The 27,958-nt window shown below is 39.6% G+C and overlaps 3 protein-coding genes across 12 annotated transcripts; 1 reads left to right on the top strand and 2 right to left on the bottom strand.

Annotated features, from left to right (window-relative positions):
* Positions 1–982: 982 nt before the first annotated feature.
* Positions 983–21,984, top strand: Atg13 (Autophagy-related 13). Of its 3 annotated transcripts, XM_086993416.1 has the most exons (9): positions 983–1,126; positions 2,427–2,586; positions 2,780–2,955; positions 3,514–3,596; positions 3,854–4,214; positions 6,882–7,004; positions 7,188–7,406; positions 19,682–19,812; positions 20,036–21,984. In XM_086993416.1, the coding sequence occupies exons 1-9, from the start codon at positions 983–985 to the stop codon at positions 20,184–20,186; spliced, it is 1,548 nt and encodes a 515-aa protein (XP_086849542.1). In that variant the 3' UTR covers positions 20,187–21,984. The 3 variants fall into 3 exon arrangements, with proteins under 3 accessions (XP_086849542.1, XP_086849543.1, XP_022666416.1); XM_086993417.1 differs by lacking the exons at positions 19,682–19,812; positions 20,036–21,984 and adding an exon at positions 18,254–18,726; XM_022810681.2 differs by lacking the exons at positions 19,682–19,812; positions 20,036–21,984 and adding an exon at positions 11,532–13,159.
* LOC111252559 (uncharacterized) lies at positions 2,858–19,692 on the bottom strand. 4 transcript variants are annotated; one of them, XR_015330514.1, is made up of 4 exons: positions 6,451–6,883; positions 5,430–5,886; positions 3,225–3,364; positions 2,867–2,993 (listed from the first exon to the last, which is right to left on the bottom strand). XR_015330514.1 is itself a non-coding variant. In XM_086993439.1 (3 exons), exons 1-3 carry the CDS (start codon positions 5,459–5,461, stop codon positions 2,971–2,973), a joined length of 195 nt encoding a protein of 64 aa, XP_086849565.1. In that variant the 5' UTR covers positions 5,462–6,883; the 3' UTR covers positions 2,867–2,970. The 4 variants fall into 4 exon arrangements, 2 of the variants coding, with proteins under 2 accessions (XP_086849565.1, XP_086849564.1); XR_015330515.1 differs by lacking the exons at positions 3,225–3,364; positions 5,430–5,886; positions 6,451–6,883 and adding exons at positions 14,658–18,675; positions 19,123–19,692 and having other exon boundaries at positions 2,858–2,993; XM_086993439.1 differs by having other exon boundaries at positions 5,430–6,883.
* Cdk1 (Cyclin-dependent kinase 1) lies at positions 21,164–27,938 on the bottom strand. 5 transcript variants are annotated; one of them, XM_086993428.1, is made up of 5 exons: positions 27,553–27,938; positions 24,214–24,255; positions 23,908–24,064; positions 22,593–23,344; positions 21,164–21,951 (listed from the first exon to the last, which is right to left on the bottom strand). In XM_086993428.1, the coding sequence occupies exons 2-4, from the start codon at positions 24,248–24,250 to the stop codon at positions 22,630–22,632; spliced, it is 909 nt and encodes a 302-aa protein (XP_086849554.1). In that variant the 5' UTR covers positions 24,251–24,255; positions 27,553–27,938; the 3' UTR covers positions 21,164–21,951; positions 22,593–22,629. The 5 variants fall into 5 exon arrangements, with proteins under 5 accessions (XP_086849554.1, XP_086849555.1, XP_086849553.1 ...); XM_086993429.1 differs by having other exon boundaries at positions 27,670–27,937; XM_086993427.1 differs by having other exon boundaries at positions 27,562–27,936.
* Positions 27,939–27,958: the final 20 nt, after the last annotated feature.

Consider the following 27,958-nt stretch of genomic DNA (forward strand, 5'->3'; position numbering starts at 1 on the left):
GCTTCCGGTCGTTGGCTGTACATTAGAAACACTACGAAACTTACCGTACTAATGAATGTGTCTATAAATATACGTGTGCATCATTTCGCTTAGCTTGCCTATTTCTGTCGTTTCGTAGTAAGCATGGCCTCGGTCAACTTTGTTTCGCTTAGCCTTCTCGTTCTAGTTGATGCCCTTTAGGGTCCTTTTTAGCCGCATCTATACGCAACCAGTCAAAATAATGACGAACAGCTGTCCTAATGCTGTCCTTCAGAGTTTACGGTCCGGAACGGGGGGGGGGGGGGGGGGGTTCATTTGCAAATAGCATAGTTAATGCCTTCCATTGATTTTCATTGAAAACATACTATTTGCTACTATTATATTGTACAATTCTGTTTTAGTGTTTTGCGTTCTCTGTTAACGGGTCGTTCGTGTTTGTTGAATGTGTGTGCCTTTTTCAGAGAGACGTCAATATATATCGTAGCTTCATCAGGGAACGGGTCTCATTCGATTCTCACTGAAAGCTTTAACAGACTCGCAATTTGCTGTTGTATTAGTGTATTTTCTATAATTATATATATATATATATATATATATATATATATATATATATTAGTTTAAATCTATACATAGAGATCTTCGTGTTTTCCTCATATCGAGTCAGCACTCAATTTCTATTCCCACGCATGGATCTAGTATACACCAATGACGCACAGTTTGTCAGTATATACCTCCAGTACGAACAGTACGCTAATAAAACAGGAGTAACAGACGTATTTAGATGCTACAAGGTGGCGTAATAAACTAATGCAAATTTGACCTCACTTCTGATTACAGGAAACGATTCTTCTGGTCCGCTTGGCGAACTGTTAGCAGTACGTGTAACGCTTCTCGTCGTCCCGGTGCCGTTGAACCTTAGGTGTGAATTTTTAGTTGTGCAATTTGTGGACTATCGACAAAACGGTTGGGTAATCTTAACGTCAATCGAGCAGCAGATATCAGAATGAAGTTATCAGACAAGGATCGGAAAAACCTGGAACGGTTCGTGAAAAACTTTGCGTACAAATACGTGCAAGTCGTTGTACAAAGCCGGCAAGGTGAACCACAGAAGACGTCTTGTAGACTACCAGCAGACAACGGCGATTGGGTAAGGGGTACTTCGGTCATTATATGGAAATACACCAACGTATGTGCACTGCGGCAACGACAACTGATCTGCTCAGACGTTCCTCGGATAGATGGATATGGTCTCCTTTTCTTGTGTAACTTGTTATAGCAAATACTGCTCATTCTCACAGAAATTTTACTACTTTTTTTTTTAGTATTCTCATTGGCGTGCGGTTATTACTGCGCTTCCTGTATTGACAATATGCCACCCTGTCACCGTATTAATTTTCATTGATTATTAAATCACAGTTTTTCGATGTATATTTTTATTGTTTGTTAATTCTATTATATAGTCATCAAATATTTAGTAGCACGAATGTTAGCTAACATTTTGAAAACAGAGCTCGCTAAATTTTTAAATTCGCATAACGCAGTTTACATTATTACAGTACATACGAAGCAGCCGTCTCGTCCATTTCTGTAAGCCCCATCACTTAATAATTATATATATACAGTCACATGCTGCAGTTCTCCGCTAGGTGTCTGTGTGTCGCTCGAGGATTTGTCGTTTGCCTGTCGCCCGTAATGCTGCCTGCTAACGTAAGCTAGCGTTTGTAGCTGCTATTTTTCTCATAGGCATTGCAGCCAGGGGATGCTGACTGACTACTATGGATAGAAATTACGAGCGATCGTTGCTGGGTTCTAATTCACACATTATGACGTCTATTGATTGTTATATCGATATGCGTGTGCGATACACTAGTTGGGATATAACATTACCAAGGATTAGCAAAATATGAGCGTGAACGGGCATACAGGTGGCAGTCAAACGTCTGGGCAGAACGACTGGTGCCTTCTGGCGTATTCTCGTATGTGTATGACTGAGTAAAGTGTCTCCAATCACATAGTCGGTCAGCAGTGTCTTGTGTGGTCCTGCGTTCAGAAAGCGCCTAATGTCTAAGGATCTGAGTCAATGGAGTGTATACGCACTGCTTTAAATTGTCTTAGGTTCGCCTTTTTTTTTTTTTTTGTAAGAGTTACGTGACCTTCTGTTGACCAACGTCTCTATTTTTCGCTAGCAAGAAAATAACAGGATACTCTAAAGTACGTCCACACTGGACATGATAACAAGGGTCCAACGTATAACCACCCATATATATAAAGATGCTCTTTGCTTTAACGATTGAACCCTCATTGACAAAGTCTTGTTTTCTAAAGCGAAATATTTAGTAACATCACAGTGTTTCACATCACAGCTTATCATAAGAACACTGTAACGTAGTAATAATTTCTTACATATACCCTTTTGTTTATGCGAAAACTGCAAATTATCCTTTCAGTTCCTGCTAAATGTGCCTGACCTACTCGATATTACGGAAGAGGCTCGTCGTGTACTGGGAGATGCACCCCATAAATCCCTGAGTGGGTCGCCTCTTTGCGTAGAGCTTAGCTTACGTACGCCAGAAGGCGAGAGCATGGTACTCGAGATCTGGGAGCTTGGTAAGGTCCAGAACTATATAGAGTTCCTAAAAGAACACAATGACAATTAGTTTCAATCGACAATGATGCTAAATGAATTTCTAATTTAAGCTAGATAATATGTTACGAGGATTACTTTCGAGTGTGCAGAATGCTTAGTCGACATTTTGTCTGATTTGCAATATCATCTTTATTTTCCTCCCACTTAATAAAGCCCTATTACCGGAAACGGAGTCGCCGAAATCTGTTTACGATAGCTACAATCGGATGATTATCCTTCTCAAGAGCTTGTTAGCAATTACCCGTGTGGTACCGGCTTTCCGTCTTGCGCAGAATCAGAACGTGGACACATTTATCCTTCACTATCAGCTGTACATGGGACCAATGCAGGTACGTAGTCGTAGATCACAGATGACATTCCCGATACACTGTCGTAGAAATGTCACATAAGTGAAGTGAGAAAATAGCCTTAATGCTCATATCTTTTAGGGCGCCCATTTGATGCATTTACCAAATCGATCTGCAGACGAAATCAACCCACTTTTTCTTTAAGTGAAAATTTTGCTTCTTTGAACCATTGCCTATGACACACGTTCTATGCAATTATATAACAGAAATTGGCGTACAGCTCTTAATGACGGAGTCTCCATTTATCATACCTCTCAACGTACGCCAGGGCACGCGTCCTGCCTGCACGTGCTTGTATATAGAAAATTCGACAACGGATTTGCGCTTATTCGACAATGAAAGTGGCCACATCATGTCAAAGCAATCAATGTTGTGCGTTGCTTTTACGGCTCTAAAATAAATTAACACACAAACGTTCTCTTTATTGAGGTTTAACTGTATCCTTATATGCGAAGCTTAACGACTTTATATATATATATATATATATATATATCTATATTTTTATTTGTGTTTTATGTGTGTATGAATAAATCCTTTCAGGAGGAGACATGCGGGGAAAACTCTGGTCTTGTGACCATCGGACAGGTCGGAACGAGTCTCGGGACATTAAGTCTCTCTGTTCGGTCAGTACAATTATCACTACCACTAGAAAAAATTATATTTTCAAACATTAGAGGCACGATCGAAGCAACTAGTAAACAAGCTATATAGTTATTATAATTCTGTGTTCACCAGTTTGTTATCGAACTTTCATTGATGCCATGGAGTTGAAAGGAATTTAAAGGACGTAGATGGAAACAAACGTATTTGACTCCTGAACGATGACGACTTTCCATTGATCAGGAGGCAATAGTAATGGCTATTTACTTCGGTTTTTCAGATACCGCACGAAGTTGATAGTAACGAATAAGGAGAAACAGTCAAATGAAATGCCTATGCTCAAATCGAACTATTTCGACCAGCTCGGGATGGAGCAGGGGCAATTTGAGGGAAAAGCCGCAGGTAAGAGCGCACCAGGGGCCCGGCGGTCGCTTAAGAACCCTTCCGAACGACCAACCTCACTAGGGGGTGTTCCCTGCAGTCCAGCTTCCGCCGGACGTCAAAAGGAACTCAATGAGTGCTCGCCATATGGCGCATTCGCTTCGGAACCTCGTGAAGTTAAGGATCACGATTTGCCTGAGGACTTGTGTGACATGTTTAGCACGCTTCTCCTTGAGCCTGATGAAACTGGGCCAATCGAGGTATGGACACGCTGGGAAACTCTTTGCTCTTCCAATTAATATGTTACGTTAGGTAAACGTTGTACTGTGGTCAGATTTTTGAAGGGTGTGACTTCGTCTAATAATGATCATAATAAAAATAATAATACAATAATAGCAATAATAAACGAGATATTATCGAACTCTTATCATGGCCAAATAATCCGTGCTTTACTCTACACATTTTTGTTGGTACTCTGCCACTAATTTAATATACCAATATCATAATTACCCAGTATAATTATCTACCAACTAAGTACACAATTCAAATGTTCGAAACAAACGAAATGTGCGCGAGACGAATTCGTGATGAGCGTTGTCTTGCTAGTCGGAATTAAGAGCGTCCTGGTGCGGATTGCAGCCTCGTGCGTCGATAAGTGCCGAAAATGCTCGGTCTCTGCTGCTCTAAGTTTCTGAATCGTGCGTGTAAAGGAAGTCCGTGTGGAATCGGTAGTGGACCTACGAACGGTTTTCTCGAACGTTATCCATGAGTTAAGTTTGCGTAATCGTTTCCGTCAATTAAGTCAAAGGGTAGTCTGGAAACCGTTTCTGGCTCGTATTTGTAAGCATTGCGAGGCTCAGTGGTGTAATTTGTGAAATGAAACAATAAAAAAAAATAACCACTGGGACAGCTGCAATGAATTATACCGCGGTAGTGATTTTAGGCTTCCAACTTTTGGGTCGAAAAAAGGGACACGAGGATTAGAGAGTACCAACATTCAGAAGGACTTAGTTTTATTATGTGCGCGATGTGATGGCTTCAGCCTACACTGAAATAAATGCGCGTTGCATGCTGCAGGCCAAGCGCCTGATCAGACTTATTAGATACTTGCAGGCTAAGCCAGCAAGAAAATGGCCATGTTGACTACCTAATTTCTCCGTAGTAAGCTGGTCAACCGATTCACCAAACCTTTGGACAATACACAGCTGAAAAGCGAAACTGTGCTATATACTACCACTTTAGGAATCGAAACAGAAAACCGCAAAGGCTATGCGATGTGCCCGTCAACGACACATCGGAGGATAGACATGTTAACATTATGAAACCACTTGACAAACACAGTATTGCCCGTAGGAGCCAATCGTCACAAAACAAATATTTTTTTAAAGGTGCAAAGCAAAAAGATTTCAAAGTGTGCAGAGAACATTTCAGAGACAATCGCAAGGGGCGCGCCGAGGAATCGTCACTACTCGTACCTGCTGGTAGAATGCATTTCCCAAGGTTGCATGCCGGCGATGAGAAGAAAACAGTCCAAAATAAAAACGTCGTCAAACAAAGGCGTCTATAGCGAAGCCAGCTCCACCATGGCCTTGAAATACTCATTCCAAATCTTGCCTGATGTCGGTACCTTCCTTGCATAGGCTGTCGAACATCTAAGTCACAGGACGGATAACTTTCGGCCCAACCTTTTGCGTTTGCCCGTTGTCGCTTAATTCCAGGATGCGCAGAGCGGTAAGACCCCCTTAGGAATTGTGCGAAGTGGCCAACAAGGCGGTTTAGGCCTGCGGCGGCTAACGTTGAACTTCTCTTAAGGTATTTTGTTGTGTATTTCCTAGGTATTTCTTGCGTTGAATGATATATGTCTCCTGGCAGATTACTTTGACCGCTTCGATCAGTAGCTATGCCGATGTCTCCTGGGGCAGACTGGACAAACTGAAAATTGCAGGATGCTGATGAGATGACGGAAATAACCTTAACCTTCAATCGAATGCGCTAGGATGACATAAGTCCGTTCCAGGAGGTTCTTTAAGCCCAATTTACGCGGCAAGGATTTATTCCTACGAGCGAATAATGATTATAAATGGTTCATATGCAGCAGGCCCCAAACAGGTTTCGGAATTGAAACTAACCATCATAACTAAATCAGAGGCAAAAAAATGAGAAGAGGTGGCAAAAGTTGCGGCTCGTGACACGCTATTCATCTTTGGCCGGGTTTTGACATACATTTAGTCGATTAATTTACTTAGGATTGCTGATCCCGTGTAACGGCTAAAGTTCCTCACCGAATGTTATAGGAAAAGGTGGGAAAAGCTTTGATACCTTCGTCATCAATGCTTACTTAGCTCGGATCAGTTGTCTTTGTCAATTGCTTTGCAATTTTTTGAGCGCAAAGTTGCCCCCGCTGCCGCACACAAGATGAGCATAAGCTGAGACAAGATGAGCATAAGCTGAGATGACTTCACAGTGGAAAATCCTAAGCATTTAAACCGAACAAACCTTGTTTCTTGGAGTTCTCCGGACATTCCGTGACAAGCCTCTAACAGTTCTATCTCTTGAACGCGGCGCCATCGAGGACCTCCATTGCCGTTTCAACCAATCGCCAGCCCTAGTAATTTAAGAAAACAATTCACGGAGTTCGATCTCAAATTCCTTCAAATGGCGTCATGATGAATGAGATCTAGAGAGAACTGACAGACATGTAACAATACGCTATGCCATGCATGGTTTTGACCATTGCCTATGCAAAGTTTCCTGAAACTGATGTAATCAGCCTTAACCAGGCTCGAAGACTGTCATATGTATGATATAAAATATAAGTTTTTATGATTAAAATTCAGATTGCTTTGACAATTCCTTCATAATACCACGTTCTTTTCTTTCATACTCGCAGCGCTAATCACTGTTTTTTTCATTTATTTGGTCCACAGGAAGAGGAAGAAAAAGTTGTAGCCTTATCAGACGAGGAGCAGTTCGAGGATGCAGAAGATCCGTGGGGACAAGGTAGCCCAAACAGCAAAAATAATAAAGAGAACTTCGTCTATGTTGACTTGGTATGTATAAAGTGGGGTAGTCTTCTTTACACCCCTCAATGTTGTATGTAACACAAGTGATTGCTAGTTAACAGCAAAATTGATCGAACATCAATGTTAAGTTATCCTTCAAGGATATAGTAAACTGTTGCTAAGTAAAGCGTCATTGATAAGGTTTGCTTGATTTCTGTATCAATATTTTAGAAGCCTGCATTTGCTGAACATTCGTCCGATTTGGGCATCTTTTTTTCGGGAGCTCCGCCGCCGCTAAAGTCGCTTTATGGCGACGAGGAGCCCGCGAAGTCAGACGCATTGGATTCACATCGGGCAGTAGCTCGTGAACCAGAAACGTTAGAACAGCAAGTCCTAAAGCTTCAGACACAGCTTGAAAACATCCACGAAATCGATCAGTTTTTTAAGCAGGTTTGTGGAACGGAGGCTTAAACGTCAACGCTTCATTCTCAAAAACTCAGCTGACGGTAAATAGTTGGATAAATCTGCCACAAAAGCTGCGCACGCACACACGATAGTGGTGAACGAGGAAAATAGGGCATGAAGTCGAAATGCATGTCAATCTGTAAAGAAACTGTTGTACGGAAGAAATTGTTACTGCCTATGCTGCTCACATGTGTTGCGGTGTCCCGCAGGCAGTCAGGCGTCACATTTTTTAATAGGGATGCTGCACACACAATGTGCACAAAAGAGGATTAGAAGAAAGAAGCTTCTAACGAATAAAGGTAGTATACCGACATCAAAAAGTTCTCGACGAGATGACGCATTCATACTGAAAGGCTTTATAAGGGCAGTAATGGCGCTGCTTTTTAAAAAGCGCTGAAGCACTATATGCAGAAATCAAACTGTCCTTTGATAGACCTTACTGTATCTTCGCAAAAATCTGCTTTGCTTCAAATATGCACTGCTAAAACTCTATTTTTCGGTTCAGGGAGACGCCTTTTGTACCGGAAGAAAACCCCTTCGGATGGATCGTATAAAAACCTTCCGAGAGTTTTCATTTAAAAAAAAAAACTAGCCAGTATCTTAGTAACAGACACTGCGAAGCTTTGTAGATGAAGTTGCGATTTAGTGCAAAAACGGCCTCAACAGAAGCGTATGGTTCCACCTGAGGAAGTCGACGCTCGAAATGATCCTTCGAAATATGCTCAAAGCATTGGAGCCCTCCCGACTAATAATTACTCAGCAAAGAACAGTCTTGGCTGTAGCTGTTAGAATCGCTTGTTGTTTCGAGTATCTATAAAATAATACAAGGAAACGTGATAAACCTATATTTAAATCATTTTAGTTATGTCGTTGTGTAGAGTTAAAACTGTATATAGCATGCTTATATATCGATTATAACATAGAAAGCAATCCCGTGTAAAAGATTGTGCATTCTGGTGCAATTCGTGTGGGATGTTTTTCTATCTAAACATGCTAATGAAAGAGTGCCAGAAGGGGGGTTATATTACTCAGGTCTCGCTATCACACGCAAACAAAGCCTCGAAGACAAAGGTCGTATCCATCATTACCCAGCTGGAAATCCCATCGGTCCATTTGTCTGGGTTATTCATGTACAGTTGAAAAAAATTGAGATTACAGCTGCCAGACAAAGCGTTCTAATATGGAGAGACGAAAGTTGTTCAAGTTGACAACAAATCTGTTAAATATTGCTTCTAAATAATTAACATGCCATTGATGCGCCCTCCAATAAAAGCAGTTAATTCCTCCTCAGGAGCTTTTGCAGCCCGCTAAATGGAGACTGGATGATGTTGTCTTAAGTCTGCCAAAAGAACAATTAAATTAAAAAGATGGCTATCACTGATATATGAGCCAAGTTCTACTCACCGAGCTCCAAGAGGTGATTATGAATATGGATAGGTGGGTTTCTGCCACGGTCGCATTAGTAGTATCGGCGTAGTCTGTCTTGCTACGCTAAGAAAACGAGCGCATCGATTGCTGTGGCCTGCTGCTTTTCCTAGGCCGATGAGGCGAGAAGAGAAATCCTTGAGTTTACCTGCTATCTACCATACGTATTTACTTTATCGAACGTGGCACGAGTAGGACACGAATTGAATTGAGGCGGACCGACGCAATTCTGGGCACGTTTTCTGACGTGGCTTTTTGACGCACTAAGGTCGCTCGCTAATAGTTTGTCAAGTGGTGGGGGATAGTCTTCGATAGAAATTGCGGCAAACATTTTCCATATATTCTGGAAACCACTAGTCCAAAAACACGTTGAATGAGATTTTCACAGTGATATCGGCCATGTATCCTTATACCCCTAGATCATTTTCCGCATTCAGACATTCTTACTCTAGGGCGTAATAATACTAAAACTGACCTATGCACACTGTCAACACGCAAGCTTTACAATCTTATCACTATTATCACTGCTACATTAAGTTCTATGCCAACTTTTTTAATGAAAAGATGAAATTGTCGTTCGTCACACTTTACACTCCGCAAATAACCTATTGTTGTTATTTGTTGTTCTATTGCTACGTGTCATCATCGCCGTTGTTACTAGTGTTACTGTTAATGTCATAGATTTTGGAAAGCGTACTAATGTAGCGATAGAATGGAAGGTGGGACGTCGAACTCTGGAGTTCATTAGAATACGCCTGCTTTTGTTTGGAATAACCACAGTAGTTATTAATAGTAAGGTAATTAATCGCCTTACTCAGATCAACTGGCTCCCACTGTCGGCGACCGCGGGAGCTACTCAGCAGCTATTGACTCCGTATGGCAATCGAACGCGTTGAGCGTTCATTGGACTAAAATACGTATATGCATCGTTCAAGTTAACCAAACGGGCTCGCAAAGGCACACATGAACGAAACTCATCTTAAATGAATACAGTATACATTAAAATGTTAACACCGGATTGCATTTGTTCATCAGACGATAGGGCTATGTTAAGACAAATGTCGATGTGGCACAGGTACACGTTTTGATGCTGAATGGAATCGTAAAAAACGTTCACAAACGTTCCTGACAGCTTAAGCTCTTAATCGATGGTTCGCGTAAACCATCGAAATATAAAACTCGAACGAACATTCTATTCTATATTCGAATACAACAATGATCTTTTCATATATACGCGCCAACGGCAGAATATTACAAAGCTAAATCCTCCAAATGAGAGACGAGTTCATATGAAGCCGAGGGAATCATCATTAATTATACATGGATTATTGTACAGTAGAACTGGATTGAAGATAGTTGTTATAAATAAGAACTAACGGGTGTCAGGCTTGTGGTCTACTGCCCATAGATAAGATTCTATAGCTGTATGGAGCGGAAGCGCACATAAAGTAGGTAGCGTCCTCTATCGGGAACATCTCAAATTTTAGCAATGACACTTGAACCTTACAACGTAAGTTGCGTCGAAAATTTAACAAGCCTAAGTCGTATAAGTACGTAAGAGAGAGGAAATGACCATATATATGTATGTATATATATATATATATATATATATATATATATATAAAGTTCGAAAGGAAATCAGATATAAGTAAAAATAGTGAATACTAACGCCGGCATATAGTAAAAGATGACCGAACAGAGATCGTGGTGATGATAAAACATGTGCATGTAACATTTAACCGGGAGAAAGAGAAGGAAAACTATTAACCCTTTATCTGATGTGAAAATTGAACCCAATTGAAAAAAGCTAGCCATCCCGTGGAACAGCGCGGCAATAATGGGTGAAAAAGAAAACCCGATACAGCAGTAAACGCTGAACGATTTGTAAGCAAATGTTGCCTTCCTGGTGAAGGCCGGTTTTGTCAATCGAGCCGCGGCGGCAGAAGAACAGTGACAGATCTGCAAGCTGGGAAAGAGTGCGCACACAGAGTTAGTGAATGAGTCTATTGCTGTGAGTAGTGGCTACGGGAGGGGGTATGGGGCGTTTTTGAGCGAACGCATCAAGGGAATCTGTGTAAAGTATTCCTTTGTACAACGGTGAGGCGAACTTCATGCGAAGGGCAACCGTTTGTCGTGACTGTTGGAACCAGGACGGATATAAATTGGTTAGGGAATACGAGAAAATAGAAAGATGAGAGTTATATACGTTGTTGCGGTAACACCAGCAGATGACAAGGAATAGTCACAGTGGACTCGAAAAACATTACCGAGAGACCGCAGATGAATATATATATATATATATATATGGATATTTTGTCACACTAAAAAAGAACTTGAGATGGAGTAAGAATGAAAAGAAATAAGTTTTTCAACGTAAGAAAAATGAACGTTTTCTTTTATTTACAATGAAAAATAGGGGAAACGAATGAGAATAAAAATGCGCGAAGGGAGAAAATGCGAGGAAGATGTAGAACATATAGCATCCACGGTGGGCAACCAAAATCTGTGCTCAGTAAAATAACAAACAATAAAAAATGTCATAAAATTCAAGTGAACAAACCAGCTGCGTCTTTTGTTAAGCTTCATAACGATTAGCTAGTCGTCATCGGCGACATCTTGACTGTAAGTATCGCCGACTTAACTTAAATATTGATTTTCTCATTCGTAATGATTTTTTGTTTTCAGGATAAATGGATTCCAATCGTTTTGGAATTTTTCTGACGTCCCGTTTATGTTTGTAGTTAATTGCATTTTATTCGGGAAGTTGGAAGGTGCGTCAGTAAGGCGAAGGGAATTCCTATGCAGAAGTTCTAAGAGTAATAAAAGACTACAGTCCTAATTTTGTGGGATTGCAAGGAGCTCTACAAATATATAGTGCGCTATATGTATACATATACTAATAAAGAACAAATTCTCAACAGGACAAAACCACGTAATTTTATATAGTACTCACAAACATATTGACGCAGAACATTTGTTTAGAAAAGGTTGAAGCAAGATTCTAGAACTTCCAGAACGATCACAGCGCCAAAAGAATTCTTCAGACTTAGCCTTCGACGGTTTCGTGTCAAGGTTGAGTTGGCAATTTTTCAATAGGTTGCCGATCTCTAAGTAGCAATGCTTTTTTTTTTCTTATTTGTTAAAGACTAGAGCGATATACGACAGCAAACGTAGAAGGACATTCGGGAACTATGGTGTTCTTTAAGAATGGTCACTTTTTTTGGTGCACTGGTGCCGACCTCCGGAAATAGGCTAATTTTCACGGCCCAGAACTTTGTCCGATACATAGTTGTCCAGAGATTCTCCACTGCAAACTGACTGGTGAACCTTGTTTCAGCTCTTTACATCTAGCAAGCTCAATAAAGTTAGATAATGCCTCCCAGTAACCTGATAATAACTGGAACTGCGCTAACATTGCTTCGACGTGCTTTTCCACGTCTAATACTGCCAGCGGTAAACATCCTCATCTTCGCAGCAGGCCACGAGCAACAGTGGGTAATAATACTCTTGCGCAATTACAGCTTTTAGATCGAACACCCGATGTAATTTTGCTTCCTATCAACATATTGATGGGGATTCCAGCAAACAGGACAATGCCTTTTGACGAACCTGTCTTACAGGCAAAAACTATGGTACGGAGCTCTCCAGCTGCTACAGTTGGTGAACTGCTGTTTACAATTTTACCAGTTCTACCAGTTCATGTAAAATATTTCACGTGCAAGCCATTATCTCCGGAAGGCCTGGATCACCTGGTGATAAAGTTGTACCACCTGCCTCTATTGGACTTCTGTGTGGAAACTTCTATAGAGCTGTATACCAATGTACTCTTCATCGAGCCGTTAAGAGTAGGTTAGGCCGTAGCAGGTACTTTGAAGGAGGACACGTTGAAAGAATAGGTGCAAATAGAGAAAATAAAATTAAATTAAACGTTGTAATAGGCGTCGTAATGAAAAATCGTAATAGGCGAAATTAATTCGGTAAATATTGTGACAAATTGTTAGTGGACACTTCACTTCTCGCATGGACGCCGTTTATACTTGTCGAAATCTACGTTTTTTTGTTTAAGAAGTTGCTGTACATTTAGGAAAATGCTGCTAACAGCACACCTGCACGTTTTCAACGGTCTATACAACAAAATATGAAAACACGTATTAGGCGAAATGTATATTTTTGTCAATACCAACACAAACAACGCGGATTCTCAGCATTTTTGTAAATGACACATGTGCATGAACTGTTTCAAAGGTTTCAGATGCTAATAAAATGCTACTGGCTCTCCCCTTGTAGGGCTAAAGGCCCTACTTATCCCTGTACATTTATAATGCCTCGTAGTATAAATAAGGCTACTTAGCATAGCGCTAGAGAAGCACTATTCGTCAAGTGAATCTTGCAATAGAGATACTACCCCAGTAAACTGACTTTTGGCTCGAGCAGTTACTTGGGCTACTTGCAGATCGGAGGGCCGGATTAACAAGAATTTTACCCCCTTAAATCTTATCGGGCTCTTCGACATGGTTGCGTTACGAGATGTGTACCTTGTACGTGAACATCGCCATTGCAATAGACCGGGCAGTTGTGCCTCACATCGACGCCGTCGGCGGACAAACACACATGCATTTGTCGTCGCTCAAATTAATAATGGCTCTCGCAACGACATTCCCAATAACTTTGATCGTGACTCACACTCCGAATAAAATAGTCAAACTTATGTGCGTGAAAACTGTTGTATTCATACTGGCGCTACAAAGTTCGCTGAGTACCAACACGTTGACACGATCTCTTTTATGAGATCGTGTCAACGTGAATAGGTGTGATATTTTATGATTGCCGGCGCAACGTTCACGAGAATCTTTACGTTAAATGGTCATGCGCACATTGTTCCAAGGTGTACAATGCTTTTGGCAGACATTTAAACGCAGCCCGTTTTCGCACTCGCAATTTCCTCAAGCCTTTGGTTGTCTTCCTTCACCCTGGACACCATACTTGTATATATATAATAACTCTGTATACAAGGTCAGGTCTTCCGGAGTTTATGAGCTCAAAATCTAGTAGATTCAGTTGGAACAACGTGTAACCCGAAGAGATATGAGAATTTAGTGCATTTCAAAGAAACTGCTGTAACAACTCTCTAAAACCTGAATCGTTTTTAGTGTTAGTCCGCCAGTCGGCTGTAATTGGAGTTTACGTGCTCCAAGTGTACCGCAGCACACTCTTCAACTGATACTTTCAAATCTAATCCATTGCTTCTCGATAAATATTTATCTAAAGTGTCTTCCAATAGCAAGCCGTTGCCTTCGTCAACTTTTGTATGTGGTTTTACATCGGCATACATTACCACAACTATAGATAGAGATAATATCAACTTAATTTACGAAGTATACATTAGAGGTCTCAAAATAGTACTTTTAAGACAATCCGAAGTGGCACTGATGTGTTTGAAGACTCCCCATTAACTAAAATACGGAAAGTACGGTTGCTGTGAAAATACATTATACGAATCGTTCGCCGAAGTACAGAAGCATTTTAAGAGGTTTTCAACAGGTTGCTTATTTCATCGGAGCCCCAATCAACACACGGAAATCCTGTCTATTTCTGAGAGTCTGCAGTTTTTTAGATCAATCTCAGCTAAATACTGAGTAGAGTATAATGTTCAGGGCATGGAAACAGTAATTTTTCAAACATGATGGACCTAAGTTCGATTGAAACCATCTGCAGATCTGTGCCTGTGAGAGTTTTAACAGAGTCTTGTTAATTCATACTATGTCGAAGTTATTACCATAGGGATTCTACCTTAGCTTTTCCGTCACTTACTTTTCGTACTTTCCGTCTTATCTTGAAACCGCACAAACTTAAAATAGATCACAAAGCCTTGGGACACAAGTTTAAACGAGACGCCACGCGCGTGTCCTGCAAAGATCTTGCGCGGGCCCACCTTTATTCTTCATAGAGATAGTGCCATCGGGTATGGAACAGCAGGTTAAACAAGAGCTTTCAAAATGGCCGTAAAAGAAGTTTAGAAAATAGTGGTTGGCATACGGCGGTAAATTTGAAGCAGGCAATAATATCACCTATTTAATAATTTTACTGAAAAAGGACATGCTACGGGGAAAAGGATAAAGACAAGTAAAAAAATCACCAGGCTTTCAAAAAGGACTGCAAGGGACGAGACTAGAAGTCTGCGTTGGAATGAAGTTATATTTATATTTGATAGTAAAGCTGAGCTTGCAAACATTTCTTTTATAGGAAAAACCCCACTTGTATGGAAATTTACCAGTAGGGGAACTCAAAAATTTTATTTGCACAGTTGTTGTTTTATAAACAGCCTTACATGTTTTGGCTATTATCTTCATCGTCCTGCATTCAACATTTTAAAATTTGTTAGCCCAGTAGAAAATGACTCGGAAGGCTTTGATTATACGAAACCTATTTTAATTAATTTCAAAATTTCGCATATGGTCGTCTTTCTGTCCTTTTTTTTTTATACCAGTCGTTAGCCTTTTCCATGAGTAGCTGATTCATCATACCCAAACGAGGGCAAGACGCTTTTCATGTTGACATGTAGGAAACACCTCAGTGAGAGAGAGCCGGCTAGATGCCTTAGTTTCATAGAGTTGCCTTATCTCGTAACAGCTACTTATTTTAAATATCCCGCCAATCGTAAGACTTCAATACGTTTCCTAATGTGTGAAGATAGATGCTGCTGTAATTGCTTGCTTCGATACTCTGCCCGTAATTTATCTAAAAACTTTTTCGACAGCTATAACTTTAATGATTTATTTTTCGTTTTTTTTTATTTAATGACTCAATTATCGTTTGATTCCTCCTCGTGTATCGTCGGTTCGAATCTCTTATTAACGATCGTACCAATTTCCAACGACTTTTTGGAGCTTTTTTTGTTGTTGTTGCTTTATGTTTGCTTAACAGTGAAATTAATTCTTTCTTACTTGCGCTGGGAGACAATTCTATCGATACACGAGAAAAAAGTGAACGTGTTTAACATATTAAGATTAAAGAAGCAGTAGATATCTAAGTAAATGAAACAGTTTGCCTAGCCAAGTAACTCTGTGGAAGTGGAACTGGAGAGCGAGGTATCGAAGTATGCTATTTTTCACCGCACTTCAGTCAAAAGTGACTGATATTACCGTGAAATAAGGGGGAGTAGGTACTAATGCTAGAGCAGATAAATATTCTTCTTGGCATAGAGGTATTTTTAGCACAGGTCTACTGTATTGCATATATATAGCAAATCGAATATAGTTCTGTGCGTTTCCAATTGAAAGTATTGATTTCTTGCTGAGAATTTAAACAGTGAGTTAGTCTCCGATAACGGTTTATAAAACTGTTTCGCCCCTAACTACTAGAAATTCGTGCCTTACATGGCACATATAGTTCCGTTCAATTGATGAACTATAGCATTGCTTTTGTTTATTCTCTGACCTTTATTATTTATATAGGCCTGTTAATTATGTACGCCACTAGTAACATAATTTTTGCTTCTCAATTATCATATCAAAAATTCAAGATTTTCAAAAAAAGCCTTTGAAATGCATTTTTCGCTGCACCAATGTGTGTGCTGACATACACATCAGAGGGGTTTGTTTACCGTTAGGGCAGAGAAATACGGCGAAGCTGAGTAGCCTAGTTAAACGGCAATACAAACGGAAAGCGCTTAATTGAAAGCCGTCATAGACCAGCTGCAAAAAATTGCTTTCCACACGTGGACTTAAAGGAGTTTATATTTCTTCAAAGGTGAAAATTATTAACATGAAAAGCACTAATATCTGCGTTTTCATGTGTGTGAGCGCGTGTGCATGTGTGTGTGTGTGTGCCTAGTAGGACCGTCATTTAGACAGACGGTGTCACTCTGAATAACGAAATGAATGAGTTTGCCCGCCCGGAAATGCTCGTGTAAAATTGCCCAGTTGTCTAGAGGTATTTTCTGAACAACAGAGTCGTGCCCAGAAATAACTTAATATTAAAACGGTAGAATTTAAAATTTGTTATTGTAGCATAAGATACCATCAAGAATGAAGAAATATTGTACACTTTAATATTACTGTGCTTAGCAATAGAAGCTTGTGCATTAAAACGATACTATTAAAACAGTATGTAAGTCTTGAACGCTATCAGACATTTTCTAGTGATTTTCTTCGTGGACAAGTAATAGCTTTGCCACTTTGACGAAACGTAAATTCGTTTCTATCCGATCGCCAATTTATTCAACATCGCAATGTTAAAAAGCTGTTCTGTATTATTAGCTCGGAACTTTTTCGCGAACCCTGTGTATTTGGTTGTGCAATTCAAAATTTCTTAAGGTTCTGGTATAAATAATATCATCATGACAACGATAACGTTTCAATTATGTTATTATACTAATTCAAATGGTCACTATCTGTTAATTCATTGAATTGGAAATCACTGACTCAGAAATGCTTCTGCAATGCCCTGAAAAACTTTCCTTGAGAATCATTCGGACGAAGCAGGGGTAAAAAGTAATAAATTATTATATCATATCTATAAAGAGAATGACTTCAATCAATCGACAAATATTGACCCATTAGAAAACTAAATAGAGAAGGTTGCATGACAACGCGGCTGACCCCGCGCAGTGTTAGGCTTCAGTAATGTCTAAAAAACTCGAGAACCCAAATGTCGGCTAAAAAAAAGGCTTTTTTTTTTTCAAATATTTAAGGAATCTTGTTTAATCTCAATATTGGTTACGCCAAAAATCAACAAAGAAGATCTCACATTCTTAAGCTATTCTATTTATATTCTATTGTATATGATTTTAGAGCAGACTTGTGAATCAGGTATGACACTACTACATCAATCAATTTCGAAACTATCTGTAGAATCCTCCTGTAGGCTATTTTTCTCGTTTGCAATTATCCAATCAAGTATAGTTTTATAAATTCACTACAAAATTCCTAACTGCTAACGCTCTTCAAAGTTTTTTTTTTTTTTCAAATATAACATGAAGACGATAGCAGTCGTTGTAGTCGCTACCCAACATAGCTGGACACGGCTTTTAGGATTCCAACTGCTCGATGACTTACTGATGCGAAACTTACAATTAGGTCGATCTTCAAGGTGAACATCTGTTGTAAAGGCGTTCGCCGACTTACAATCGGTTGGTTTGATGCCTCGGGTCGTCAGTGTTTTTCGGTCAATTCATGTTTACGGTATTAGCTTCCTTGTGGAGCAGTCTGCGCCACCTTTCTGCTGTGGTTAATCTATAGACTGCAGCCAGCTGTCAAAAGACGTTAGGACAGATGGCTGGCCATAAAGTAAAATAGCGATCACCCGTGTACAACGGCATAATTTTATACGCAAACTTCTGTTATACATTATTTGAATTATAATTTGACTAAATACTAATCAGGTAAACTTTGGTTTCTTTCTCTCAGACCCTAGACGTCCGCTGTTTTTACTCTCTCGACATGCAGCTCACTGAGGAGTTTACTGTGTTTGCTACCGCACCAGACCCATAGCGGTTGTTCTTCGAAACAGGGTCAGCCCTCACGATGTTATCAATTCAAATTAACAATTGAAAAGCCTAATATATACGCAGATTATGTTGAGTGAGCATGTTTACGTTAGAGATAGCCATCTCATATGAAATTATATCAGTCAGCCTCTGCAAATGTTACGAGTGCACGTTCGCGTTATGGACTTAGCAGACAAAGATTCTATAATCGGGTTGGTGAAAGACTTACCCAGAAAGGGATAATCGTCTGCATGGTACTATCAACAGGGCGGGACTGATTGTGGAAAAGAAACTCGATTGGTGGTCCTCCACAGAAAAGCTTAATCGCTGTGCTGATAATACCTGAATATTAATATTTATACGTATTAATAAAATATTCTGATCAGTTAAACACTGTTATTTGGCTTATTAATTTTACGTCTGCTTTACATGATCTTTGGGGTTCTATAGTAGCAATATTAGTATTGCAAAGCTGTAGGTGTATATGTAGAAATTTGTCTGAAAATTAGGTTTTCTCGATTCTTTCTATATCCATAAGTGAGATTCAAAAAAGCCAAAATCAGTTGCTTTTTTTCATAGAGAAACGCAATTTTAACAACAATAAAAAGTTCGTAGCAATGAACACACTTGAATGAATCGATATTTTATATCTAAGGCATCGCCTATTCATAACTGAACATTAGCTTAAGTTCGAATGCAATAAAACCGCACTTAACTGTAGGCTAAATCTACATTTTTAATCAAGTTCTATCCAACTTCGAAAATGAATTTTCGAAACTAGGCACTTACGTTTCTAATTGGCTTATCTTGATTCTGTCGAGAATGTCAATCAGCCCTGATAATTTCTCAAATTTTAACTGTTAACGAAATGCCTTGTGAGTTCAAATCGGAGTTCAAGATTGAATCGGCTTCGAAGTTATAATCCGAAAACATCTTCACCATGTTATTTACATACAGGCCTCATTGTCTCTCGCTACAGACACAAGTAAATTTTATTGTCCAAGTGTTGCTTATAGAAAACACACTCTTCTTAGTTCTTCTTAAACATAAGACACGAGTCATTAACGGCATTACTATGGTAGCAGGAACAATAGCCTATCGTGGTGTTAAATTCGGTTTTGAAGGATTTAGCAGTGTACTCAAATCGAAAGGCACGAGTATGTACCTAACATTCACTTTCGTTGAACAATTTATACAGCAAGTTAAGTAACTTGAAACAAGCTACACCATTTTATCATTTCTTAGATGTAACATTCCAGACTGAAATTCTAAAGCCTGAAAAAGTAAAATAAAATACAGTGAGCCATATGATAAAGACTTAACTGTTAAACATTGCATTTGAATTAAGGTTTGCGCCTTCTGGACGACCCCACAAAGTGGTGTGTGTGCAAACACAATTGCCTATCAGTGTGGCGGTGGAACAGGTTATCTTGAGAATACTGGGCTGGACAGAATGGCAACACCGTTGGACTTTGATAGGCAAGTCAATATAATCCAGATAATTATGGAAGTATAATCCGAATCATTGCAGTTCGACAGCATTACCTCATGGTCCATAGTATTTAGTGAATTTTTAGAGGTTCGATTACTAGGAGAAGTCGTTTGATGTTAATGATAGTCACGAGTTCCAGAGCTCAACAAAAACTAAGCACACTATTTGCTTTAATCGAAATCTCTATTCTGTCCACTTCGACGTGTTCAGGTTTGGACTTGCAACGCACGGTGTAAAATTCATCACTGTCCAGCAGGGAAGACTATTCAAACGTGATGCCAGGTACACGAAGGAAGCAGACCAGATGCTTTTCGGAACTATGGAACTAGATGCTGGAACAATGGCGGACGTTCAACGGTAAGGAATTAGATGCCTTTCTTCAAATGCTCGATATAAATAGGGTAAGTCTTTGTTACGTGGATGTTTGATCGCTTATTCATCTAATTCGTTATTTGACCGGCTTGCGCACTTCAGTTTGACCATATCTTACGACAGATACGAACGCTATGCTTTAGGCCTAGCGTTCACGGTTTTATGATGCGAACTTCATCAAGCTGTAAGTTTTCGAACATTTTGTAACCAGTAAAACTGATTTGGATTGAAAAATGTCTAATCGTTTGCGTGTATCATTCACATTGCAATAAATTTGCAAGTACAATTTGGATCGTGCTCTACGAGCATAATGAGCTTTAAGCTTACTATAGTTAACTAACTAACTAACCTAGCCCGGAGGCCAGGTTAATGGGAAGTTTATAAAGAATAGTTTGTCTCGCTAATAGCAACAGAATCAAGTGAACAAAGTTAAAGGGAATATTAAAACTTCGAAGTAACATTCATTTAAGCCATAGTAACGGATTCCTGAAAGTTCTGAATGGCGTCAGGTCGAAAATACACTTGTCTTGGATTTTTCCCACTAAATCGTTCTAAATCGTTACAGGCATTCTGTTTATAAGAGCTTTAAACTCGAATCTATCTACTCAGAAGAAGGAATAAATTAACCAACGATTTATACACAACTTACCAAAAGTAGTAATCAAAAGTCATATTTAGAACTGGGATACAATAAAACTCTAGAAATTGAAGGTATTTCTGTTTGGGGGCCATTAATTATAGTGTTATATATTCGTGTTAACCGAAACAGGGCAAATTTTGCGCTTCTCATCCGTGCTCGATGAATTCTAATTTGAAAATATTAGTACGGTTGCTCCTTTAGAGTCTAGTTGGCCAATCAGGCATCTAGCAAATCACTCTTTAGTTGTACTCGTCAAACGACTCACACGATTGTATTTGAAATTATCCTTCAGTCTATTATTATGTGATTCTAGAAAAAAGACGAAGTTATTAGCTGGCGCTTATATATTTATTAAGTTTATCAGTGTATATATACTTTTTATATAGTTGGCATCCAAGGCAGTAATATACAGTGTTTTAGATACTCGCCGTCGTTCATTCAAACCGTGGTCATGTCCCGCAATAGACGGCGTTTCAATATCATTATAGCGCGCGGCGGTGTCCGAGGCCTTTCACTACATGGACTCGAATTTTCCCTATTTTTATCAAATATACAACACGTATCCTGACCGAAGCGAGAAGAGCTATCTGTTTTCTCCTAAACCTAGTCACAGCATCATCGTAACTGCCCATCGTACCACTTAGTCTTGAAGCAACGTTTTTACTTCTAGACGGGCTGAAGGCAGGTGATAGCAACACACGCCACGTTACATCATGTAGGCAGCGTAATAAAACTTTACTCTTAAAGGGGGAACAGGCAAGGATATTGTCATAAGTGTCTTTTGCTTGCATCATATTTTTTGTTCGATTATAAGCATGTTTGTAGTCTATTATATGTAGAATCCGTTAAGTTGGACTTCATCGCTACATTATTCCGGTTGCGCCAGCGAGATACTTTGCTTCCGTGCAGTACTGGGCGCTGGTCAAATTGAAGTAATACTGCCTATTATAATATATTTGCTTGGAGAGCATTTTACGGTACGCTGATTTTCCCGTAGAGTTCTGCCATCCATCATACAGTAGATGCTGTATCTTTTTAGAGACAATACAACACTATCTCTTTAAAAAGACTCAGCTACGGGTCTGAAGTGTCCACACGTAAGTCGATCTTATATCTAAATTTACACAACAACGAACAGACAGTATAATTAGCTTATCCATTACTTTTTTCTGTTGTCCTAAATGAAAACTCATGATTTACGACGTCAATCCAAAATCTAAGAACATCACGAAAACGTACGTTTCCCCAGCGATGACCAAGTCTGTTGCCTGAACTAAATTTCAAGTCAATGCATGCGTGTGTCCGGTTTTGAAGAAGTATATACGTAATAACAACTATGTTGTCAATTATACGAGCAGTGCAATAACTAGCGAGACAATAGCTAATTGTTTCTTTTATTACTAACCAATGTGAGTGACATGAATGATAATCCTAATTTGCTTAGGTCGTACCTTTATATTCGTCGATAACCCGCTAATTCACAACTCTGCCAGTCAGCGTATATTTGTATCTTGTTTTGGCTGTCGAATGCTCATTTTTCATCGAAAGTTCATTTCTGACCATAGCGTTTTACATTAGCTCTGATGCTATCTCATTAAAACATTTTGTCTCTATTCTCAGATTCACTAATATTTATGAAACTTGTAAGATATCTGGTTTGTTGGGGTTACTGTCGTTGGTTTTGTTCATAGAAGCGAGCATCGCATTATGTACCATGGAGCAATATCGTTGATGTTAATTGGAAACGATACGAACCCAAGTTGATGGCGCGCACTCCCGGCGCTGGTCTCCGTTAGACATACGGCACTTTAACCGGGCTTTCGGGATCGAAGTTTTCAAAATACGCGTGCTCGAGTGCTGCTCGCGCAGTTATCCGCTTGACCGGATTATAGACAAGGCATTTCTGCAACAAATCAAGAGCATGGCCCCTCACGGCGTCGCAGTTTGCAGATAGAATGTTCGTCCGCCAGTTGGGAAAATGCGGCTTGTAGTCGGGCATTGATGAGACACCGGGCCACTCTTCCTCGCGGGGGGTGCCCAATGTGCGAAAGATTCGAAAAAGTTGATCAATTTCAGAATCACCATGGAACAAAGGCTTTTTCGTGTACAGTTCGGCAAAAATACAGCCAAGGGACCAAATATCAACGGGCGTGCAGTATCGGGGTGAACCAAGAAGAACCTCTGGTGCGCGATACCATAGCGTAACAACCTCATGGGTGTAAACGCGAACCGGTACACTGAAAGAACGCGCCAGACCAAAGTCCGCTATCTTAAGGTCGCCGTTATTGCCAACGAGAATGTTTTGAGGCTTGAGATCGCGATGGATAATGCGTCGTTGATGGCAAAAGAAGATAGCGTCCAGCAGTTGGTACATGAACTGCCTAATAACGGGTTCCGGCAGGAATTCCTTTTTCGGTACACAGGTGTCGAGGTAGCGCTTGAGGTCCATTTTAAGAAATTCGAAGACCAGGTACAGCTTGCCTTCCGGTAATACTGTTTCCATTAGACTGGAAGATCATATATAATCGGACAGTTTCTGTTAGGTTCACCAATTGAACAACCAAAATCTTTGGATGAAGTACATGGAGTGACTACTTCGTCGACGAACTAACCTTGCCTGTTATAGAGGGTGAAAACACTGCATAAGGTTTGTATAAGGTTTTCACCCTCTATAACAGCTAAAAAAACATGGTATAAGAATCCCATCGAAATTTTTATTAGTCAGTATTATGACAGTTATTATTTGTTGTCTAAAAGTTAACCGAATAGGCTAACAGAATGTCAACAAATCAAGAAAATGATTCATTCTGCTTCTTACGGCTTCGTCTAATATATAAAACAAACTTCTTTCAAGAATCTATGAAAACACACGAAAGGAAGCTTTTAGCGCGCGTCGAGCGGTTAGTGCAAAAACACTGTCAGCGAAAGGCCGAAGTTTTCAACCTTCTATTCTGACTCAGTCACATAATTTACTTTGCCGATCACAAAAATGGTTACCCATTCAGTTCATACAATAAACGCGGTGTAATATCAGACCTATGTAGTTGTAGCAGTATAGAATATCGCCTACCTGACGATGTTCTTGTGGCGCAACTCTTTCAGTGTCGAGACTTCACGGATGGCTGTCGATGGAACTCCTTCATCCTCGTTTTCCAGGCGGATCTTCTTCATTGCAACGATTTCGTTTGACCGCTTATCTCTTCCCTTGTAAACGACACCGTAGGTTCCTGCGTATATAACCGAGATGTCCACGCAAAGCGTAATATTAATATTAATGCCATTTTTATTATTATAATCAAACAACCGTTCGAGTGTGATTTCGGGATAATAATTGCACTTTATTTAACTAACAAGATTTTCCGCAATATTAACTTACCCTCCCCGATCTTTTCTATCTTTGTATAATTCTCCATCGTCGCTGAAACAAAGACCAAACGCATGCAGTTAGAGAAGCAATATATACTAAAGCCGTATTAACATAGCTATCAAACATTCATTACATCTTACTGTCTTCGTAAAATAGTAACCATTAATATGGATATTATTGTGCTACCTTCAATCATTGGGGCATCCGAACTAAAACACACAAAGAAATGGCACAGTTAATGTAAGTGCCCAGTTAAATGCTATTACGTTCTTATTATTAAATTATGACTTAATCCGAAGTGACCTTAAGGTCAGTAGTTAAACTGCTAATCTGCTATTCTGAAGAACTAGCGAGAGCGGTCACTAGGCTGATTGACATTGTTCAGTGAAGGAGAAGAGAACACCACAAAGCAAAATTATACCAAAGACTACTTAGAAAAAACACTTGCGAGAAAGAAGAAAGAAGCGACTTGTATCAAATATAAATTAAACAAAAAAAAAATTAGGTGTTACTCGTTTATGATCCTCCAGTTGTGTATTCAGGAAGCCGTTTGTTGTTACAGCTTATTATATTACAAAAGCAACAAAAATTAATGGGGACTATGAATACCTGTCCTCATTAAAACACTATTTCCTAATGTATATCCTATTTTGCCGTTAATTACCACTATGTAGAATATTGTCACATGCTCTAAGTCCATTACAAGTGTCGTTTTAAGTTCACTTTATGTACAAAAATTATCCTAAAGGTGAACTTTTAAGGATACAATACCTAGTTTACGTACGAGCTGTTTAGCTGTTTGCTTAGCATTATTAAATAACATCTCCAACGGACGGCTGTAATATTTCGATATGTGATAAACATCTAGTGGGTGGCGGGCGCGCATCTTCATGATGCAGCTTGAAAAAGACGAGTTTAACAGTTGGAACTTTTCAGTTTTGCCACATAGAGCGTAAGTTATTTATTTGTTCATCCACCAGCTGCTGCTCTATTGCGCTTAGTTAAACGGTTGCCGTTATATAGCGTAAGCATCGATAGATACCAATCAAGCTCGGTGTGTAGTAAAGCGAGTCCTTTTATAATTTATACACGCCATGTCATATCAACGTTGAAGCTTTCATAGGTTCGTTATGCGTTCAAAGGAGAGCCGTTGGAAACCCTACGCACCGGTTGACTTCGGCCTCTCTGTTTGAAATTACGACAAACGCCTTAGCAGGCAAAACATTATCACGCTTGTACGGCTTGCTCGTCTGACTTACCCATTCTGTGTGGCCAAATGGCCAACGGCCCAGTGACACAAGAACAATTAAACGTTGGAAAAAAAACTCCGTTTTCACAAATCCTTCGTCAAATTTCGCGACCAGACGTTTTTTGCTGCTATCTTATTGCGTTCAGTCTTTGACTGAGTCGCCGCGTCTGATTGAAGCAGCAGACAAAGACCCGCCAAAATTCAAAAAACACGCTCACACCAGATATCGATAGAGAAGGCGTAATACACTCTACACAGATATTTCTATTCTGCATTAAATCTGTACTACTGATACTAATAAAATATAACGAACTTGTTCATCTAACGAGTGCAGGATAGTCTAAAAATAGGATTTCTGCCTGCATCGACGAACATTCTTTTAGCCGACAGTAATTTTGACAGCGAAAGTGGGCCTAGTGAAAGTGATGGCAAGTCAATTAATTGTTGTACTATATATATATATATATACTTAGTTACGCCGTTATATATATATATATATATATATAACGGCGTAATTAAGTTTAACAATCATCACATGTTGATTGAAGAATGTAGGAAAAAATAATAGACGTAATACGCGCTAAATAACGAAACATTAAGTTAAAATAAACATATTAGTACGTACGTCATATGGATAATGCGCAGATTCGCATGGATAATGCATATGTATCGACGCAGTCTTCTTACTTTATAGATTTGCCGATAATGTTTAATATTTTTTTTATTGAAAGTAAATAATGAACGGCATTTTTGACAAGCTGCGAAATTCGATACAGAGTTCACACAGGCAGCACTAAGCTCTACTGCCCTACCTGAGAACACGTTCCGTCGTTTATAATGAAAACAAGCCAGTTGCTCAATAATCGATCAACTTAGTACATCAGATCTCCAATAGCTCTTTCAATAAACTAACTGCCAACTAATACCTATTTCAATTGACTAGCCTCCAAATATGGCTTTCGCTTTTTGACAGCGTTTATCTACGCTATACATTCGTACAGCGTATTCATAAGCGGTGCTTGTCACGACAAATTAGTTTTTTCAGATGACGCTTAAAGTATCAAATTCAAACTGAAATACAACAGTGATGGTTCCTTCATACTTTTAGTCGGGCGAGGGACTTTACGTCTGCCATTAAATATATTAGGTGCTAAAAGATCACACGGTGCAGGACAGTGCAAATGTTTAGTGGTTCTGTTTTAGCCGATGTACAAGTGATCTTCTTGATTATTTTATTTCTTACACGCACTTTCGACATGAAAAGTTCATTAGAATCAAATGTTACCTTGGCCAAATGTTTAAGCCATGCATGTGGATATATTGAGGAAGATAGCCTTACAAATCGACAGCCTGCATCACACTTCGTCAGTCAAAAAATCCTCCTGCCGAATGCTTCCTTTGATCTGTAATAGTTGGTTCAGTAAGTGGGTTCCACGTAGTTCGAACGCTACCTTGCATGTATATTTCGCTGATTCTGCATTTCGAATTCAAGTTATCCTTTGACATAATCGTACGACCGACGAAAAAGATTGAAACCATTTTTCTGCTACACAACGTACCTCGATGCTATCATGATATGTTTATCGTGCGTATTTGCTACATTGCATATATCTACTGGCAAATATCGCCTGCCACTACCTAACTGAAGTACTAAATTGCTTGTATAAGTTAAAACACGAAACGTCTCGAACTTTCATACCACACAGTCATTTATAGGCTAAAGATATGGAACGAGCAAAAGTATTTTGAACAATGCTAATACGCCCCTTCACTGCTAGGTTGATCACTTGACGAATCAAATGAAAGCTTCATTAGCAAGATCAGCAGGCGCTTTTGCTGAGGATGGCGAAAAGGCTAACTCTTTCTGTTAACGTTAAACCGGATTTAACGTTAACAGCAGCAGTAAAGGTAAATATCTACAATTATTCTACGTATGTATTACATTGCGCACTAAAACGTACTTACGCATTAATTGCGTAAACGGTGATAGACAACCCTATAGCAATCTGAGTCTGAAAACGTGAAAATGAGAGGTAGGTCGCGTATAATGATATCCTTTTTCTCGTGATTAGGTGAGGTTCATGCATTTGGCTCCTTACACTGCTTACGTCAGTATGTCGAAGCAGAATGAAACATTGTTTGGGAGGAAACCTCCGCGTTTTTGAATGGCTTTACTTGTTCTCACACACGCGATCCAGGCACAAAATCCAACTCACCAACGATAGGAATGAGTCTATGTTATTTAGAAGATATAACTAACACGAGGTGACGGTTTTTGTTACACTAAGCGCGTACGACGGAAGAAACGCTCGCTCACATATAGCTTACTAATCAAACGTTGACCGGCAGTCGCATGGGGGCTTATGTGCTGAACACGCATGTCAACCGTATCTCGGTGCATGCACTCAGAATTCGTCGCTAAACGCCGTTCGAATTTAGTGCACGTTGAAGGCAAGTCGATACCCGAGCTCAATACTGATACTGATAAACAGGTGTCGCCTGTAT

The sequence above is a fragment of the Varroa destructor genome, unplaced genomic scaffold, assembly GCF_002443255.2.
Source record: "Varroa destructor unplaced genomic scaffold, Vdes_3.0 BEIS01000006.1, whole genome shotgun sequence".
Lineage (NCBI taxonomy): Eukaryota > Metazoa > Arthropoda > Arachnida > Mesostigmata > Varroidae > Varroa > Varroa destructor.

Bases quoted from the DNA above. Each gene is read 5' to 3' on its own strand.
- Atg13 (XM_086993416.1), top strand. From the start codon at position 983: ATGAAGTTATCAGACAAGGATCGGAAAAACCTGGAACGGTTCGTGAAA. The intron at 2,587-2,779 runs GTAAGGTCCAGA...CACTTAATAAAG, and splicing joins ACTCGAGATCTGGGAGCTTG to CCCTATTACCGGAAACGGAG. The intron at 3,597-3,853 runs GTCAGTACAATT...TCGGTTTTTCAG, and splicing joins ACATTAAGTCTCTCTGTTCG to ATACCGCACGAAGTTGATAG.
- LOC111252559 (XM_086993438.1), bottom strand. From the start codon at position 6,522: ATGGCGCCGCGTTCAAGAGATAGAACTGTTAGAGGCTTGTCACGGAAT. The intron at 5,887-6,450 runs GTTTGTTCGGTT...TGCAATTTTCAG, and splicing joins GGAGAACTCCAAGAAACAAG to TTTGTCCAGTCTGCCCCAGG.
- Cdk1 (XM_086993426.1), bottom strand. The intron at 24,065-24,213 runs GTAAGTTAATAT...TTATATACGCAG, and splicing joins GATAGAAAAGATCGGGGAGG to GAACCTACGGTGTCGTTTAC. The intron at 23,345-23,907 runs GTAGGCGATATT...ATGATCTTCCAG, and splicing joins CGCCACAAGAACATCGTCAG to TCTAATGGAAACAGTATTAC.